This window comes from Vicugna pacos, chromosome 11 (genome assembly GCF_048564905.1).
Source record: "Vicugna pacos chromosome 11, VicPac4, whole genome shotgun sequence".
NCBI lineage: Eukaryota > Metazoa > Chordata > Mammalia > Artiodactyla > Camelidae > Vicugna > Vicugna pacos.
The window spans coordinates 70,677,293-70,696,509 of record NC_132997.1 but is presented as its reverse complement, the minus strand read 5'-3'; the positions used below and the strand labels follow the sequence as shown (position 1 = coordinate 70,696,509).

At 36.2% G+C, this 19,217-nt stretch overlaps 1 protein-coding gene across 5 annotated transcripts in view; it reads left to right on the top strand.

Annotated features, from left to right (window-relative positions):
* The window catches only part of IDE (insulin degrading enzyme), a 90,007-nt gene that overhangs the window by 47,962 nt on the left and 22,828 nt on the right, over positions 1-19,217 (top strand). For all 5 annotated transcript variants that reach the window (XM_072971609.1, XM_072971608.1, XM_072971610.1 and 2 more), the window contains 9 exons: positions 2,017-2,129; positions 2,636-2,798; positions 3,497-3,589; positions 4,035-4,126; positions 5,115-5,195; positions 6,732-6,835; positions 14,586-14,688; positions 15,716-15,838; positions 17,858-17,940. In XM_072971609.1, coding sequence (XP_072827710.1) covers positions 2,017-2,129; positions 2,636-2,798; positions 3,497-3,589; positions 4,035-4,126; positions 5,115-5,195; positions 6,732-6,835; positions 14,586-14,688; positions 15,716-15,838; positions 17,858-17,940 — 955 coding nt within the window. The remainder of the gene's footprint in view (positions 1-2,016; positions 2,130-2,635; positions 2,799-3,496; positions 3,590-4,034; positions 4,127-5,114; positions 5,196-6,731; positions 6,836-14,585; positions 14,689-15,715; positions 15,839-17,857; positions 17,941-19,217) is intronic.

Sequence of the window (19,217 nt, the reverse complement as noted above, 5' to 3'; positions counted from 1 at the left end):
AGAAGTGAATGGGACTCAGTTCCCTGATCTCTGATAGCATGCAGCTTAGTGGTGAAGACAGACAGTGCATTATTGTACAGCTGCCTTACCTTTAAAAAACTACATTGTGAGTTTGTGCTTTAGGGTAGAAATCCTCAATAGGAAAGGCAAACCTAGTAGAACCTTGCTTTAAAAGGCTTCACGGTCATCAGCACTTCAGGTCGACAAATCATTGTTGACTGCTCACCTTGTTTCCAGTCGCAGGTCCCATCTGTCTCTTCATGTCTGTTTGTCAGATGTCTCTGACATCTCTCGCTCCAAATACACCCACTCCATTACTGAGTTCACTTGTCATATAACAAGCAACCACTGGTTGGCCTTTTATTTGGCTTTGGATATTCTGGGGTCCTTCAGACATGTACAAAAAATTGAAGTAAAAATACATGTGTTTTATAAAGAAAGTGCCCATACCCACATTCATAGGCCTAAAAGACAACTTCATACTCTATAAAGGCAATTCTCCAACAGTGATTAAGTGTTTTCTAGAGAGTTCATGGGAAAATTTGAAATGGGCCATAGAATATCAAGGGAAATTTCTTTTTTGATTCAAATGCTTCCTGGCAGTAACAAGTGATGAATGTTTATACCATTTATAAGTAACCTATTTTTGAGAAGACAGAATCAAGGTGAGTGGTTATCTTGTTTATAAAAAGATAACCTGTTTTACTTTTTCCTTTTTAGAATAACAGTAGTATGTGTACGCAGAAAAAAATTTATCCCACATGGAAAGGTATAAATTGGAAATCAGATTCTTCTTCCTCATCCCATCTTATGATCACTATGCCCTCTCCTCAAAGATAGTCACCTTAAAATCATTTTTTGTTATACTTCCAAAAGTAGAATTTTGTTAATATACTTATATCTATGTATGTCTGTTAACAAATTAAATGAGATTATACTATATGACATTGAAGCCTGCAGTTTTCACTTAATAGAGCTTTGAGATAATTTCATATCAGCACATAGAGATCTCTCCCTCATTAATGACTACATAAAATTCCATTGTACCGATGTTTTATAACATGTGCACATTGATAGATGTTTAGGTCATTTCCAGTTTTTATTGTTGTTACAAACAGTGCTGCTGTGAACATCTTACACATAGAGCTTTGTAAACTTTTGCGAGTATAACTCTCTATAAAAAATATCGATAGGTGATAAGATAGAAGAACTTAAGTGTCTTTATAATTTTATGAACAGTTACAAATCTTTGCATGGATTTGGCATAATATAATAGAAAATCATATAGTGTTAGACCTTGGGAGAGACTTGTGATCATCCTACCCAATTTTCATGTTTTATAGAACCTAGAGTGGTTTGTCCAGTAGTCTTTTGACATAGTTGGTTGATGAAGTTGGGATTAGAATCAAAGTCATCTGATCCCCTGACCCACAATTCTTCTCACTGTTTTATATTATTCCCCCACAAACTCAATTACTTACAAACTCTAATGTTTGACTTTCAAGAATGGATTTAGACTGTGTACTTAGAAAGTGAGTGTTATAATCTATCAGCTAGTGGTTTAGTATGTGCCTGTTGGGAATCAGATAAAATAGTTTCCAAATGCCATTAATTATCCTATTATTGTTTCTAATATATATAATATATATAAAACAGTTTTTTAAACTATAAAAGAGGCAGACATGTGAAATATAATCATTATCAACATTGCATAGCTTCACAAGTTGTATAGGCACTGGTAAGATTTAACTGAATGCTTCAACCTTCTCAGGTGGAGTTTTTAAAAAATTCTAGGTTTTCCCTTTAATAATCCTGAGATTTTTCAGGAGATCCTAAGATCCCCCTTCCCCCTTGCCCAGCTTTATTGAAATATAATTAATGTATAGCGTTGTGTAAATTTAAGGTGTACCACACAGTGATTTTATATATATATGTATGATCCTAAGATTTTAAAATACTACCTGTCATGTGTTATGATTAGTTTAAGTTCTGCTTCCATTGTCTGTTTTCTTGTAGAATCTTTAGACGACTTGACTAATCTGGTGGTAAAGTTATTTTCTGAAGTAGAGAACAAAAATGTCCCATTGCCAGAATTTCCTGAACATCCTTTCCAAGAAGAACATCTTAAAGTAAGTGCATTTATTTCTAGTATTTTCCTCTTTTAAATTTATGTACATAATATATGCCTAGTTTACCAGAGTACATGAAAATTTTTTGAGGTTTCGTTATTTATAATTTGTCCACATAGTCAAATCAGCTTCACATTTATTAGGGGCATGTATCACCAAAAAGATATCAATATGTTCTGATCTTTCCATGCTAAAAGTAGTTTTGGTAGCTATAAATTGGCAGACTGTAGAAGCTATTCTGTTATCCAGTGCCAGAAGACAAGCATCCAAAAGTGTTTCGTTGCATCATCCAGGGGACCAACATGGACTGCATACCAACCGTAATGAGATCCCACGTAACAAAGAGCCCAGGTCATTATTTCTTTGTGGTCAGTGTGATCTGGCAGTTGATTCTCTTTTGAATTTGGGATTCTTCCATGAAAATCAGTATTCTTCATAGTTATAAATATTTTATTCAGTAGAAATTGTATGTAGCTAACCTTTTGTGATTTGTTTGTTTTCCCCAGCAACTTTACAAAATAGTACCCATTAAGGATATTAGGAATCTTTATGTGACATTTCCCATACCTGACCTTCAGAAATACTACAAATCAAATCCTGGTCATTATCTTGGTCATCTCATTGGGCATGAAGGTCCTGGGAGTCTGTTATCAGAACTTAAATCAAAGGGTGAGTCTCTTGGGCACCAGCTTCGAAGGAAACCTCCACCATAATCTTTCACTCTGGCTCTCATTTCTCCTAAATATTTTCCTGTGAATGAACATTTTTCAGATGAGACTGTTCAGGGTTTATGGGAGAGTGAGGTGGTAGTTAGTGTGCTTTTGTTTTTTGCTTTGGGGTGTTTGTTTTTGTTTTTCTCTGTAATTTGTTTTACCCTGCAGTATTGAGCAGTGAAGTGTAGATATTTCAAAAGATGTTGTGGTGCATGTTTTAAATAAGATAGAGGTTAAAATAAGTAAAAGCTCACATTAGATAGATATACTTTACCATCTCTGTGAAATGTCAGCAGACATTATTTGTTTCCTCTTATCCATAAATAAAATCAAAGGGTGTACTAGGATCAGTCAGTAGATGATTTCCAAAACCCTTCTCAACTCAGACTCTGTTTTTGTATAGCACTTAAGCCCAGTAGTCTACTCTTGATTTAGGAAAAGGTTTGAGGAGTCCCAAGGAAGGCTCCCAACCCACAAAATCCCTTGAATCTTCTGCAGTGTCTGAAACTGTTTTTCTGAACTGATATTTTTGAGTCTTTTCTGCACAAGGTCCATTCTAATCTCTTGGGAATATATAGAATGCATTTTTTAAAAATTCCTTGTCTTAAAAGAAGACACACATGCAATCATGTTGATTTCCTTTGAATGTTACAGGCTGGGTAAATACTCTTGTTGGTGGGCAAAAGGAAGGAGCCCGAGGCTTTATGTTTTTTATCATTAATGTGGACTTGACTGAGGAAGGATTATGTAAGTATTAACATTTTTGTTTTTGAATGAAAATTGATTTCTTGTAATTTATTTTTGTTAACTTATTTATGGTGTGGATCTGTTTTTTGTTGTAAAACTATAAACACTTTAAGTCATACCATTTTATCTGTTGTATTTTCCATGTGCAACTTAGCCTTCATTCCATGGATGATTTTCCCTCCTTAAAACTGATTGTTATGTTGCATTTGTGAAATGTGTATTTGGCTTTTTATTTGCTCACTTACTGCCCCAAAGCCCCTTCTGTCACATATCCCAGAGTCTGGAGGGCCATGTGTGTGGGACCCTAAAACCAGCCTCAGGGAGGTGAGAACTCCATTTCTAAGAGGGGCCATCTTCTACTTACCTGACTTTACCTTAGGAGTGAGCTCATTGCTTTGAAGGATTCGAGGACTGAATGGTTTTTAAGTGTGCCCCTTTTTTCCAGTACATGTTGAAGATATAATTTTGCACATGTTTCAATACATTCAGAAGTTACGTGCAGAAGGACCTCAAGAATGGGTTTTCCAAGAGTGCAAGGTACTTTTGTTTCACCAAAATTTTTCTTAAGAAAGTTTTTCAAGAAACAAATATATGTGAATTAATTTTAATTTAAGGCCCAATGAAACTTCTAAAGTTTTTTTTTCCCCTCTAACCTAAACTCTTAAAATTTTGCAATGCATAGCAGCTGTAATTAAGGCTTAGTTGTGCTAATCTGATTGGCTACCTGGGGCACAATTAAGGGTTAAGGCATCATAGAGCCTTTGTTAGGAGGAAAAGGAAAGAAATCAGGTTGGTTTTCTATCCCTCAGGAGAAAGCCAGCAGTTTCTTGAGCTTCAATCTATCAGGGCTGACTCTATTCTCTGCCTGAGGCTGCATGAGATGTGTCATTTTCTGATCTGGTGATAAAAAATTTATAGCAAACACTCAGAAAAGAGTGAATTGTTTCATATATGGTTGTGTTCTTAAAAGTGATTTTATTGTTCTATGTATGGACTAGCCTGGCTCTTTTTTTTTTTTTTTTTTTTGGTGTGTAAAACAGAAGGTATTTGCCTTTTACATTTTTAAAGGCTTCTTTTAAGAGTTTTTTTTAAATTTGTACTTTATATTTAGAGCCTGTCAAAACTCAGATGTATTTTAGGATAAGAAGCATCCTCTTTACCTAGATAAAAGTTTAAAGGTATACTCTCTGCTTATGAAATTTAAGACGGTAACTTCTAATCAGGGTGCAGTTCTCTGAATGGCTCAGCAAAATCGTCATCTATGCAAGTGTTAGATCTCACAAGATTCCTCCACAGTTTTCCTAATTCTTTGACTAATAGTTTCAACAATGTATGCTATAGAATCATAGTCTATATTTGTTATTTTCATTTGTGTTCTGTATATTTCTAAATCAAGCATAGTCATTTTTTCAGAAAGTGTGATAGTTAAATATGGAGTAGAAAGTCTGTAGTGCAAACCAACACTAAGAAAGTTTTTCTAAATGATAGGTTACTTATGTCTAATTGGATTAACTTTCCATTTTAGGACTTGAATGCTGTTGCTTTTAGATTTAAAGATAAAGAGAGGCCACGGGGTTATACCTCTAAGATTGCAGGAATATTGCACGTAAGTTTATTGTTGTTTTCCTGTGTACATTGGCGTGTATGGTATTTCAGTGATCTGTTATACATTACTTTCAATGCTACACAAATGATAAAATTGAAGCTACAGTCTAATACTTTAGATTTTGTAGCAACCAGCCAAACTTTCATGTGACAATATGCTTAAAATCTTTAATTTTCATCATCCTAAAAATTGTCGTCTGTAATGTTTTCATTATTTAGGCATTTTGCTTATTGGGTTTAAATATTTTTCATTTTTACAATGTGTCAGGTGCTACTTACGTGAAAGCTATACATCATCCACTTTTCTCCATATCCATTGCTACACCTTAGTATGAGCTACCATCATTTCTTGCCTGGACTGCCATCATAGTCTCTTACCTGGATTTCCTGTTTTCCTTCTTATCCCTCACTATAGTTTATTTTTCCAGCCTCAGGGATCTTTTGAAAACCAAAATCAGGCTGTTTTCACTCCTCTGTGTCAGGTCCTTCAGTGGTTTCCCATCAGAGTTGGAATGAGATCTAGATTTTTACCTTGACCTACAAGGCCATCTGGCCCCAGCCTATCTCACTGAATACACTCCCTATCCCACTCCGCATCCCACCTCTCTCATCCCCATTCCACTCCAGCTACACCGGCTGTCTGCCTTCAAGCGTTAAGTTTATTCCTCCCTCTAGGGCCCTTACATTTGCTGTTTTCTCTGCCTGGAACACTTCTGGTCTTTGCATGGCTAGGTTCTTCTTAGCCTTACCCTGAGGTCTCTCCCTCAGGGAGGCTTTCCCTGACCTCCCAATCATGGCCCTGCCCCTTTTAAAATTTTCTTCTAGCACCTATCACTATACTCACAGTATTTGGTTGTTTATTGTCCGCCTCCCTCCCATTTAGAATATAAGCTCCTTAGAAAGCAGGAACATCATCGGTCTTACCTACCATTGTATCCACAGCAGCACCTAAAACAGTGCCTGGCACAGAATAGGTATTCATTTCATACTTGTTGAATGAATGAATGAATCTATCTCAGTAAGTTGCTATTACTAAAAAGCATCTTCTACATTACTTTTCTTCACTAACTGAAAATATAAATCATTTTTCCCCCACAACAACTTTCTAAATGTCTGATTTCATTCGAAGAAATTTGAGTACAAATTCTGCTTATTAAAATTAAAATGTATGTGCTTTATATTAAGAAACCATAGGTGTCAGCATTTAATCATCAGATTTTCTTTATTAACAAGCACTCAGTTTTTAGTCGGAGGTATTTCTCACATTTTTCTTTGAAAAAATGTGATTTTGTTGTCTATAATGTTAAGTGTATTTGGGGATTAACTACAAAATCATCCCACAGTATGAATTTGCTTAAAGTGTGGTAGGAAAGAGAAAAGATTCAGAAATTTTTCCAGTGGAGTAAAATTTAATTGAAGGGAAGAGTGGGATATAAAATAGAGGATTTAATGTGTTAGAGATCTGTTTGCTTTAATGAGTTAGAATCTGTAGTAGCCTTGCACATTTTATTTATTTATTTATTTTCCTTTTAAAAAGTATTATCCCCTAGAAGAAGTGCTCACAGCTGAATATTTACTGGAAGAATTTAGACCCGATTTAATAGAGATGGTTCTCGATAAACTAAGACCAGAAAATGTCCGGTGAGTCACTCTATAGATTTTACTGTTACATACTAAATTTTCACTAATGATTAGAATCTGAAAATTTGAAATTGTGAATAAAATGCTTTTAAACTTTTTATCAAGCATCATTACAAAAGTAGAGAGAGTATGTATAATGAACCAATACCAAACTTCAACAGTCAGAATGTGGCTGGTCTTTTTAATCTTTACCCACCCCTCTTCTCTCATCCTCCCTCCACTCTAGATTATTTTAAGTCAGTATCTTGAAATATGAAGATTCTTTAAAAAAAAAAAACAAAAAAACAATAATAGATCATCTTAACCTGGCTTCGTCCTAACTCAAATATCCAAAGTGTCAGCTCTATAAAATAGATAAACAACAAGTTTATACTGTATAGCACAGGGAACTATATTCAGTATCTTGTAATAATTATGGTGAAAAAGAATATGAAAATGAATATATGTATGTTCCTATATGACTGAAGTATTCTGCTGTACACCAGAAATTGACCCAACATTGTAACTGACTATACTTCAATAAAATATATATTTAAAAAACAAAACAAACAAACAAAACAAAGTGTCAGTTCACCTGTCTGATGTATAAGTAAGTGAGGACAACCTCTATTTTTTTTTTTTAAGTGGAAGTAAGCATTATAATCTCAGAATGCTTCTGACTGACCAGTGGTTAACCAGGAGATCAAAAGTTAGAGGAGCTCTTATAATAACAGAAGTATTCCCATTAGAGGAGGGTCAGCCCTAAAGAACTTATGAGCTATCACATGATATTTCTGCCTTAAAATTGAATTTCATCTGTATTTTCTATAGTCAAGAATATAGAAGGGATACACTTGACTGGCACATAGTTGGCATTTTTTATTTGTCTCTTCTCTTGAGCATGAATTTCCAAAATTTTCCTTGGAACTTGGTGATTGAGTAAATTTTTTTTGGAACAGTCACTTTATGAATAAAATCTGACAATCTGGTAAAACCTTTTAAAGAAAAAGTCCTCCTGACAGAACTATTCTAGCAAAGCCATTTTCCTAGTTGTCATTGTTTGAACTTTTTTAGACACATACTAGCAACTTTTAGACCTATAATAGCAACAAACTAGACATATATTAGTAGGAAGATTAAATTAAAGGAAATATTATTGATGGTTACACAAATCTATAATGTGATAAAATGACATAAAACTATACACACACGTTGTACCAACACTAGTTTCCTAGTTTTGATATTTTATTATAATTATGTAAGATGTAACCATTGATGGAAACTGGGTGAAGAGTTCACAGGACCTCCTTGTACTATTTTTGTAACTTCCTATGAATGTATAATTATTTCAAAATAAAAGATTTTAAAATTTTAAAAAAATTATTTACAATAGCAACAAAAACATTAAATATTTAGGAATGAATTAAACCAAAGATAAACAAGACCTCTACACAAAAAACTACAAAACAATGAATGCCAAGACATATTAAAGACCTTGTTCATAGATTAGGAGACTTGATATTATCAAAATGTCCATTCTCTCCAATCTGATTCACAGGCTCCGTGTAATCACAGTCAAAATCCTAGTAGGCTTTTTTTTCTTTTAGAAATTGGTATGCTGATTCCAAAATTCATATGGATCTACAAAGGACCTAGATTACCCAGAACACTCTTGTACGCAAAAGAAAAAGTTGGAGGACTTTAACTGCCAAATTTGAGAACTTACTGTAAAGATATAGTACTTAAGACATTGTAGCATTGGCATAAAGATAGACAAAGAAATCATTAGAAAAGAACAGTCTAGAAATAGGCCCATATATATATATGATCAGTTGATTTTTTTATTGTGGTAAAAAAACACATAACAAAATTTATCATTTTAACCATTTTTAAATGTACAAGTCAGTAGTGTTAAGTATATTTGTATTGTTTTGAAATAGCTCTTTAGAACTTTTTCATCTTGCAAAACTGAAACTATACCCATTAAACAACTCTTCTTACCTCACACCCCACCATCTCCTGATAACCACCATTCTTTCTCTTTCTAGGAATTTGGCTACTTAGATACCTAATAAGATGGACTCTTACAACATGTCTTTATTTCCCTTACCATAACATCCATAGAGTCATGCTATGTTGTATCATTGACAGGATTTCCTTCCTTTTTAATGCTAAATAACACTCCATAGTATGTATAACCACTTTTTCTTTATCCATTCATCATTGGTCAATTGATTTTTTTTTTTTTTTGACAAAGGCACCAACATAATTAAGTTGGGAAAGGAAAGACTTTTCAACAAATTGTGCTCTTCTTCCTGTTGCATATCCATATGGAAAAAGATTAAACTTGACCTTTACCTCACAACAGTCACAAAAATTTAAGATAGATCATAGACCCAAGTATAAAAGCTAAAACTAGGAAACTTCTTGAAGAAAATGTAGTTTGAAAATATCTTTAAAACCTTGAGATAAGCAAAGGATTTTTTGAACATAAAAAGCAGTAGCCATTAAAGAAAACACATTGATACGTTAGACTTTATCAAGGTTAAAAACTTCTGTTCATAAGACAATTTATGCATTTGCTCACATGATTAAAATACACACAGTAAATCATTTTAGGTAAGTAAAACATTTTAAATATTTGTATTTTCCTCAATATAGTTTATATATTCTGGGAAAAAAATCAACCTAAATTCTGTTGAATTTTATTATATGCCTTCTAAAAGCAAAACCTCCTCTTAAAAATGAGGGGAAGAACTTTAAACTTACTCATAAAATCAGTAAACACTTTTGTAAGGTTTCTTTCAGTGTCTAGTTATGTGTGGTTTTGTCACCTACTAGTCATGCTGTCTTGGATAGATCACTTTTTTCTTTGACCAATGTTTATTGAATAACTAATATGAAACCTCAGAGTTCATTATCCTGCAAAGGGGACACGTAAAAAGTTAACTTTATATAATGTCACTGGCTCTCATTTAATTCACTTGAAACTTGTCCATCTGCAAAATGTGACAGTACTTTTTCTTTCTATTTGATGCAAAATGATTTAGCAAAGTTGAACAGTGTTGTACAAATATGAGGTAATGCTATTTAAGATTATATCATACAATAAGGATGTACTTTTTTTGCAAGGAAAATCATGATTAAAATTATGTTTGTATAATTTTTGCTGCCCTAGATCCAGTAATTTGACCTAGCAACATTTTGTAGGACTGAATTTGCAGGAGCACACATTTTACTTTTGTTTAAATTGCCTGTTTCTAAATTCAATATCTTACACAGTTAGAGTTGAGAACCTCTTTTTCTCTGTACCCTCACCTTTAAAGAAAAAGCACTTTTTCTTTATAGGGTTGCTCTCTGGCTGGTATAATTGTAACTGTAATCAGTGATGTAGTGCAGAACAGCCTGGGATAATAGTGCCAGCTGCCAGGCCAGATTGGGGTTGCTCGAGGGTAAGACTACATTCTTTAATACCCACTGAGACAAGTTTAACATTGCAGCCAAGTAAGAAAGTTAACGGGAAAATCCTTCAGAATGAAAAGAATCTTAAAATTCATTAATCCAACCTCTGTCAAGTATGTGTCTTCTACGTTATCTCTAACAAATAGTTACCAGCTCAGCCTAAATTCCTTCAAGGATGGGGGACTCGTTAAATACCAAGGTAGCCAGGTCCATTTTTGCCAGTCCTAATTGTTAGAGAGTTCTTTTGAATACCGAGATTTGCTTTACCTTTTCTGTTACCACTCTATCATCATCATCACCCACCTCCTTCAGTCCTATCATCTGGTACCCATTTTACCATTTTAAACCTACAAGTACAGCTATAAAGTCCTTTGTCACATTCCTTGATTAAGTCATCAATCCATTCATTTGGGATGAATTATTCTTGGTGAATCCATGTAGGTCCTAGAGATAACTGTCTTCTTATCCAGATGTTTGACAGTCTGACAGTTGACTGTAGAATTTTGTCAGGGATCAATGGCTAATCCACTGGTTTATGATTTTTAGGCTACACTCCTTTTCCTTTCTGAAAATTAGAGCATTTGCCCATCTTCAGTCTTCTGCCTCTTCCCCCCATCATCCATTACTTCTGAAAGGTGATGGGCAATAATCCTACTGGGATTTGTTAGTTCCCTAAGCATTAGAGAATGTGACTTACCTGTGTTGGAATTGTGAGTTCATTTGAGTTACCTGGCTGGCTCACTCACCAGTCCTGGGCTTCAGCTCCTTTTTCCTGTTGTTTGGTCCACTTTTGCAGTTTAAAAACTTGTGCTTCTTTCAAAGACAATGTAGAGAAATGATCAGTAGTCCTGTCAACTGCTAACATAGGATCAGCATATCACATTTTGCTTTAGCTCATGTGTCCCGTTGAATTATGAGTTCCTTCCAGGTAGGAACTGTGTTTTATCTTTCCCAGAATTCAGGCTAGTAAGGGCTCAGTTAAAGTTGACTGAATTCTATGAACTGTCAGCGTAACTTTTCTTATTTCCTTCTTACTTTATGAAACACTTTTTTAAAAATGTTTTTTTAAACACATCTTCATGAACCTCAATTTCTTTATCACTTTGACCTTCCTTTCGCCATTCTTTAAGTTTGATTTTGAGTTTCATCAGTAAATTTTTTTACACCTTCTTTCTTTTGTGTGTGTCTTTTAAAAATATGATTTGATATAGTATTGTACAACTCTAGAAGGATAGAGTTCATCTAATTTGAATCCATACTTAAAATGTAGGGAAACTGAAGCCCAGAGACTTGCCTTAACCTTGATTTTTGGCAGGATCTCAAAAAAAGTGAGTCATGGTATTGACCAGAATCCAAGTTTCTGGTGGCCAGGTCTGTGCCCTTTCTACTAATTCTGTTTGAATCCATCACAGTTACCCATGAAGCCTCTCCTCATTCTTGGCTGTCTTCCTTCATTTCTCTCTCAGGGATTATTTGCGAAGGTCTCATGAGAATTTATTCCTTGGGGACCATATTGCCTTTTAATGTCTGTAATTGGAGTTATTTCTGGATGGGTCCCATCAGTAACAACAGCTATTCATTCCCTCTAAATACTTCTAAATGGCTGACTTGAGGTCAACAGTCAGCATTCATTCTAGCCCACTGTTTCCTTTTCTTACTGTTACAAGTTTCATTATGAAAATAAAAGATCATTTTGTCTCATATTTCTAAGGATCATATCAGTACCATATCAGTAGCTGGTTTTTTGTGGGTAGAATTGAAGACTAACGTTGCCCGCTTGCGTGCACACACGCGCGCGCGCACACACACACACACACACACACACTTAAGAAAATCTCATCAGGACTATTTTTTAGCATAATTAGGTTTGTAGCAGATAATCTAAGATGCTGCAGTGCCTGTGTCAGTATTTCCCAACTGTCTGCAGTTAAATATACTACAGTTCTCTGTGGTATACTTCGATTATTGTGACTTCTCTGTTCTTTTCTCCTAATTCAAGTGCTCTTGCTCTTCCATACTCTGGTTTGTAGATTTCTGTACAGGTTTGACATGTGTCTACTCTGTCTCTTCTGTTATTCCCCCTTCATAATTTATTTCAAAATACATACTCTTCCATTGTATTTCAGTTTTGAATTCCTCAGTGGTACACAAACTCTTGGTCTGCAAAGGTATCTCTTTTTGTTAGGCCAGTATTTGGAATTTGCCAGGTAAGGAACTATGTTTATCTACTTTATATATACTTCCTTAAGATCACATTTCAAACGTTACCCCTACACTTTACTTTGGTATCTGTCTAAAACCCTTAGGACTGTACCTGACATATTTCTCTTCTTCCCCTCGCCCCCCTTCTTTAACCTGAGCATTGCTAGACAGCCTCCAGGGTCTGCTTCTTTCTGTGTTACATTGTCATCCTCCAGAGCATTTGGCAGCTTTCCCTGAGTTTTTTCACTTTCTCTCTCAGAACTGAGTTTAAAAAAGTTTTCTTGTTCCAGCGGGCAAGGCCACCTCAAAATGAATGCTTTAGTCCTCACAAATGTAATCAATCCCTTGCTCATTATTCTGATGCATGGGCTGTCATTCAGGGAAACCAAAGCTGTCTGTGTGATAGACATTTCCAAAATCAAGCATCTTGTGGAAGAGAAGATGGAAATACCACCTCTTTACCCTGAAATTCCACTTCCTAACGGTTTTCAGAGGTCTCCTCGAGAGTCAGTCCATTCATTCTTTGAGAAGTCAACAGGAATGGAAGCAATTTCTATAAATGAGTCTTAGCAGACTCTGTCATGTATTGAATGAATTCCCTTAAGAAACATCACATACCCTTTATTTGGCCATGTGAGTTCTATGTACACTGTACACATATCCCTCGTAAGGGATTCTCAGACTGCCAACATGTATCACTTCTTCTAGACATGGTAACAGAACTCTTCCATCTGTTAAACTCTGTGATTCCTCTGTATGTTTCTGTGGAACATATTCCTATATAGCATGTTTTCTTGAACTGGTAGTGGTCAGTAGCAGCTAGGCCAGATCAGGAACATTGTAAACTAGAAGAATAGTCAGTCATACAAACAGACAGGGCAATCAGGTTGCTTATCATATCTACCCTAAAGTGAGTGAGAAGTCCAAGTCCAGGTAGCCAGGTAGAGTATTTTTTCTAGAATAAATAAGAAATAGATGGCAGTTCAGATAGTCTGGCACTGAAATTGGGGGCTCCAATCATGGGCAGATGTTTGGACACAGGGATTAGGATTCTGAAAATGAATCAATGTTCAGTAGAGGGGGAGTTTTGATCGCAAGTATTGAGCTTTCATCTGTGAGGACAATATTCAGAGGCTAGAACCTAACCTCTGGGAAGACAGGTGAAAAGAAGCAAGAATAGACATGAACCTAGTTACTTGAATTGGGACATGAGGAATAAGTGAAACCAGTGACTTTACATCCAGCCATCCAAACTATTGGCCTAGAACTCTATCCACAAGATTGAAAATAGGGTCAGTCCCAGCCTGGGGTTGAATCTGCTGGTCAGAGTGAAATGATTCCAACTTTGGTCATTAAAAGGTAACAGAGGCAGACTTGTCCCTGATGATCTGCCACAGGAGCGGGCATTCCACTGGTGCAGAGCTTCTTTTACTCCTCTACTTGATCTTTGGACATTATTTTACCTCTGCCTTCCCTCCCTGAGCTTTTTTTCCCTTCTGATTTCTCCTCTGGGCTGTTTGTTACTCCATCAGAGAAAGATAGAGATATTCTTCTTGGTCTTGTCTCCTTTCTCAGCAGCAGGAAGGCCACTGTACATGTGTACATACAGCTGATGGTTCTCTCAGGCAGGAAAAAAAGAAGTACAGACTTAGCAAGTAATAATAAAAGTGTGTTTTGGATTTTTTTGATCTCTGAATGAGCCAACAAGTTGTCTTAGCCATTCTTGTAACTCTGAGCCTGAGCTGTTCCTGGAAAGGAGTACTTTGTTTTGCTTTTTTTTAAAGACTGTTTTTCAACTGACTTTGTTCCTTTTTTTTCCTAGCTACTCTTAACATTTTAGTCAATAGCATTCATATAAGAATCTTTCCTGCGAGGACTTTTTAACCCCAAAAATGTTGGGCTACCAAAGGATAACAGAGACCATGATCAGAGACTTCTATATTTACATTGCCATTTCGGCCTAAGCCTCATAGGGCTTACTGGGTCTTAGAGACTCAGCTCATTCTTTAATATTCTTCACATTTTCATGAGTCAGGTTCTACAAATTTATGTATATAATATGAGTTTATAGGTTTTTTTCTGTTTGTTTTTTTCCTTCTATCTCTAGGGTTGCAATAGTTTCCAAATCTTTTGAAGGAAAAACTGATCGTACAGAAGAGTGGTATGGAACCCAGTACAAACAAGAGGCTATATCAGATGAAGTCATTAAGGTAAGGTTACCTTATCTGCAAGTAAGCCTGACGTGTGAGGGGCACACAGGAACATGAGCTCCCTAGATCAGCCAACTCCCAGCCCAGACTGTGGAGACTGACGGCTCAGCACTGTCTGTACCATCACATCCCGAGAGGGTGGACAGGGAGGTGGAGAGCTGGGGCTTAGGTTTTGCATGAAGAAATGGCATGGCAGCCAGCTTCTCATGTGTCTGTCAGCCCAGCAGGGCTATAAAGCAGACTCCCAGCCTGAAGCGGTCAAAAATCGTTGAAGTCCAAAGTAGTCAGGGACACAAAGGCACTAAGGCTGGCAGGAAGAGGTGAAAGTGGAGAGCATGTAAGACAGATGCAAGGGCTTCTGTGAGCTCACAGTCAGGCTTTGAACACAGGCAGGGGGCAGTTTCTGGGATGTATACTGTCTCCACTTTAGGAGGGGCTATGTTTTATTCCTTAATGTATCATTGCTCTTTTTGTCAACATAAGGCTTCACTTGAAAGTTCACATGGTCATCTGGGAGAAGAGTGGGCCAGGCCTTTTGAAGTGCTGAAGTGAAAGAAGCGCCCTTTAACCTAGTTTTCAAGCCATACATGCAAGAAACTTAGTGCAGCCAAAAGTTTAACCCTTATATAAATGACCTCTTGTCTAGCTGTTGTGCGAGTATATATCTGTGCAGATTATTCTGCATTTAAAGAACTAGAGCAAACATGATCTTCACACGGACCACTTAGCCTCTTAGTGTTCCACAGTCTCAGATTGTTCCTTCGCCTCAGCTGGTCATTTTAGAGATGAGTAAAGAGGAAAGATAGATAAACAAAAAACCTGGATTGGTACCAGGGACTCCAACTCAAGTTTCTTGTAAAGTCATCAGTAGATCTTGGGAGTAGCCTCTTTATATATGATGGAAAAGAATGCTGTGTGACATTTATCCCTTTAACATTGGCCTGAATTATTAAGCAAAATGACCCTTTTAAATGCTTGAATCAGATTCTAACGGCTTTTGTGTGTGTGTGTTTTATTATTCATCCAGAAATGGCAAAATGCTGACCTGAATGGGAAATTTAAGCTTCCAACGAAGAATGAATTTATTCCTACAGACTTTGAGATTTTATCATTAGAAAAAGATGCGACACCATACCCTTCTCTCATTAAGGTAACATGTTAGAATCAGTGATACTAAATTTACAGGACAGACCTATTACATGGGAGGGACTAGAGAGATGGTCTCTCGCATTTGATACTATGTTGATTTGGGGGACTCACACCCTAGAGATAATAGAAAAGTTGTAGAGAGAATATAAGAAATATTTAAAACGCTAAAGATGTTAAAGCAAACAAATAAACAGAACTACTAAACAACATAAACTCTAGAGAATTGTTTTCTTTTCAAAGAAAAAGATAGCAAGTCTGGACCAGAACCACAAAATTTGAAAGATAGTGGCCTATTTTCTAGTGCACCGAAGACCCAGTAAGAAAGTAGATTTATGCTGCATCATGAAAGTAGAGATAAAAGAGAATCTCTAAAGCTTGGAAGAGAGCATATCCAAGGAAAACTGTTGGATTTCCTTCCCTTAAAAACAATTCCATTTTGACAGTGATTGTATAAAGTTAATAGAGTTATAAGCTAGTGGGAAGGATGATTGAGAGAGGAGTTACATTTTTCTTTTCCAGAATTCTCTTTTCATGTCATTATTTCACACCTTGGGTAAATTGTGTAGAAAAATGGATCAAATTAGTACAATACATCTTCTTTTCTAAACTTTAAAACCAGCTCTTTCTAAACTCACCACCATAGACAAACGTATTTCTTTTTCTTTTCTTCAGATGACAACATTCAGATTAACTCAGTGAGACAAGAATCAATGTTAGGAATATGAAATTTAGTTTATCTCAAGCAACTAGATTATTAATGAGACGACCATTTTTCTTTAAAAATGGCATTTTAAAGAGTTACAGTTTAGGTTATTCAAAGAGAAAGCTTTTTTACTTCTCTTTTTTTTTTTTTTGGTGGGGGTAGGTAATCAAGTTTGTTTGTTTATTTTTAATAGCAATACTGAGGATTGAACTCAGGACCTCGTGCATGCTAGGCACACACTCTACCACCGAGCTACACCCTCCCCACCGAGCTACACCCTCCCCACTTTGTTGTTTGTTTTAAATAGGCTGCCTCAGAGTAAAAGGGAGAACGTTAAACCAGTTATACCTCTTGTCAGAGTTTCAAGGTAGTTTCAAGTGGACTTTTAAAAATGTAGTGTGAATGAGTGATGTGGAGATTCAAGGGAGTGGCTTATTTGTTCCTCCTTGGCTGTGTTAGTTATCCATTGCTGTGTAACAAATTACTCCAAAAGTCAGCAACTTAAAACCACAAACGTTTATTTTATCTCATACAGTTTCCAAGGGTCAGGAATCTGAAAGTGGCTCACTTTGGGTAGTTCTGGCTCAGGGTTTCTCATGGTGTTATAGTCAAGCTGTTGGCTGGGGCTTTGGTCCTCCGAAGGCTCAACTAGGCCTGGAGGGTTCTCTTCCGAGTTTAATTGTGTGGTTTTGGGCAGACCTTAGTTCACTACATGGGCCTCTTCATAGATTTGTTTGACATGGAACTGGCTTCCCCCAAAGTGTGTGATCCCAAGAGGGAAAGTGAGTGATCAAGATGGAAGCCGTGATTGTCTTTTGTAATCTAATCTCAGAAGTATTATGCCATCACTTCTGCCATGTTCTGTTGGTCAGACAGACCATCCTTGGCCCAGTGCAGGAAAGAGGACCACACAAGTGTGTGAATTCCAGCAGACAGGGATCCATGCGGCCCACCTTGGAGGCTGGCTGCCACTCACCCACCCATCAAGGACTCCTGCATCTGCCTCCCAGTGTCCAAAAAGAGAGGGACAGGACAGTTGGTGTTGGCTTCTCCTGTCTCTTTCTCCACTGTGTCCTCATCTCTTTAACCCAGAGTGGGGATAAAAGGGTGATATCTCTCTACTTCTGGAATCACCAGTCTTCTCTCTAGTTTCCCACTAGCTGACCCTCTGAGTATGCTTCAAGGCCATGGGACAGCAGCCTCTCAGAACAAAACTCAACTATTGCCTCTGTTCTCCTCCTCCTCTTTAAGATTTGATTGAACATTTTTGCCGAATGGGTCCATATTTCCCTAACCAAATTGTTTTCTCCATCACAGGATACAGCTATGAGCAAACTCTGGTTCAAACAAGATGATAAGTTTTTCTTGCCCAAGGCCTGTCTCAACTTTGAATTTTTCAGGTATGTAAAATGGATCTAGCTACAAGACTTCCTATGAGAAGTAATAATTACATTTCTAAAGTTTTCTTTGCCTCCTTAAGGATCTATGTCTGGAAATAAAAGGAATTATTTAGCCTAGACAAGGGAAGGCTGCTCCTGTTGTAAGAACCAAGGTTAATTTTCCCTTTCCGTTGATACATACACCCTTTAACTGAAATAATTTATGTTAGCTATTAGGGGGACCTTTCTAAACTTCAGGCTTTTGGAATCTAGGGAGACTATAGACTCACCAGAATTTTCACTGAAGAAAGATTAAATAATTCAAGGTGGTTTTTTTGTTGTTATGATTTTCATTTTGTATTCCTGGAACTTGCCCAGAAGAAGAGGTAGTAGTTACTAAATGATCTTGAGTCCCTTCCAGCCATTTAATTGTCTGGGGCCTTTAGATACTGCTTTCCCTATTCCTGGCTTGGTTGCTTAAAGGGATTTAATAAAAAAGAAGAAGATGTTCAGTAAAATTTATGAATAATACTACTGTTGCAATGATTTCTCAAATTAATCTTCAGTTCATCTCTGTCTACTTCTATGTATTTGTGTGATAAAGCATGTCACCCAATTCAAATTTTAGTTTGAATTTGTGCTCTATAATTTTATGTTTCTAAAATTTACTAGAATGCTTATAAAATAAACCTATCATTTAATAATGTTCAGTATGATCAGCTTTTTCATTGATTTTTGTTTGATTTGCTTGACATGAAATTAAAGCTAGATGTGTTTTACATGTTTTGGAAAAGGGAAAAAGAACCTCTAAGTAGAAAGTATGTTGAGATTGTAGGGATGTAAACATTGTGTTTTATAGCATGAGATTCATAAATTATCTAGAGCTATGCTGAGATTTCTTTTTTTCAAAAAAACATCAAACATGAGCTTTCTGATTATGGCTTATTGTTGGTAGAGAGCATTACAGAGCTGGTTTTATTTTTTCATAGTTCAGAGTGATATTTTTAACACTCTAAGCAACTTATCACACTTTCCCTTTTGGGTCCTATGCTTGGCTTCAGAAGACCCTTTGAGAGACCATTTGACATTTTTGCATTCTCTAATCTGCCTAGCATAGTTCTTAGAATTAAAAATGTCTGCTTCCCACCAATCCCCCTCTCTGTGTTCTGGTCTCCCTAGAGGTAAACACTGTTAGGTTTCTTGTACAGTCCTATAGAAATGTTCTGTTTGTATATATCCTTTTAATCTTTTCAGAAATAGGATTATATTATGCATACTTAAAGTTTTAAAACTCTGTG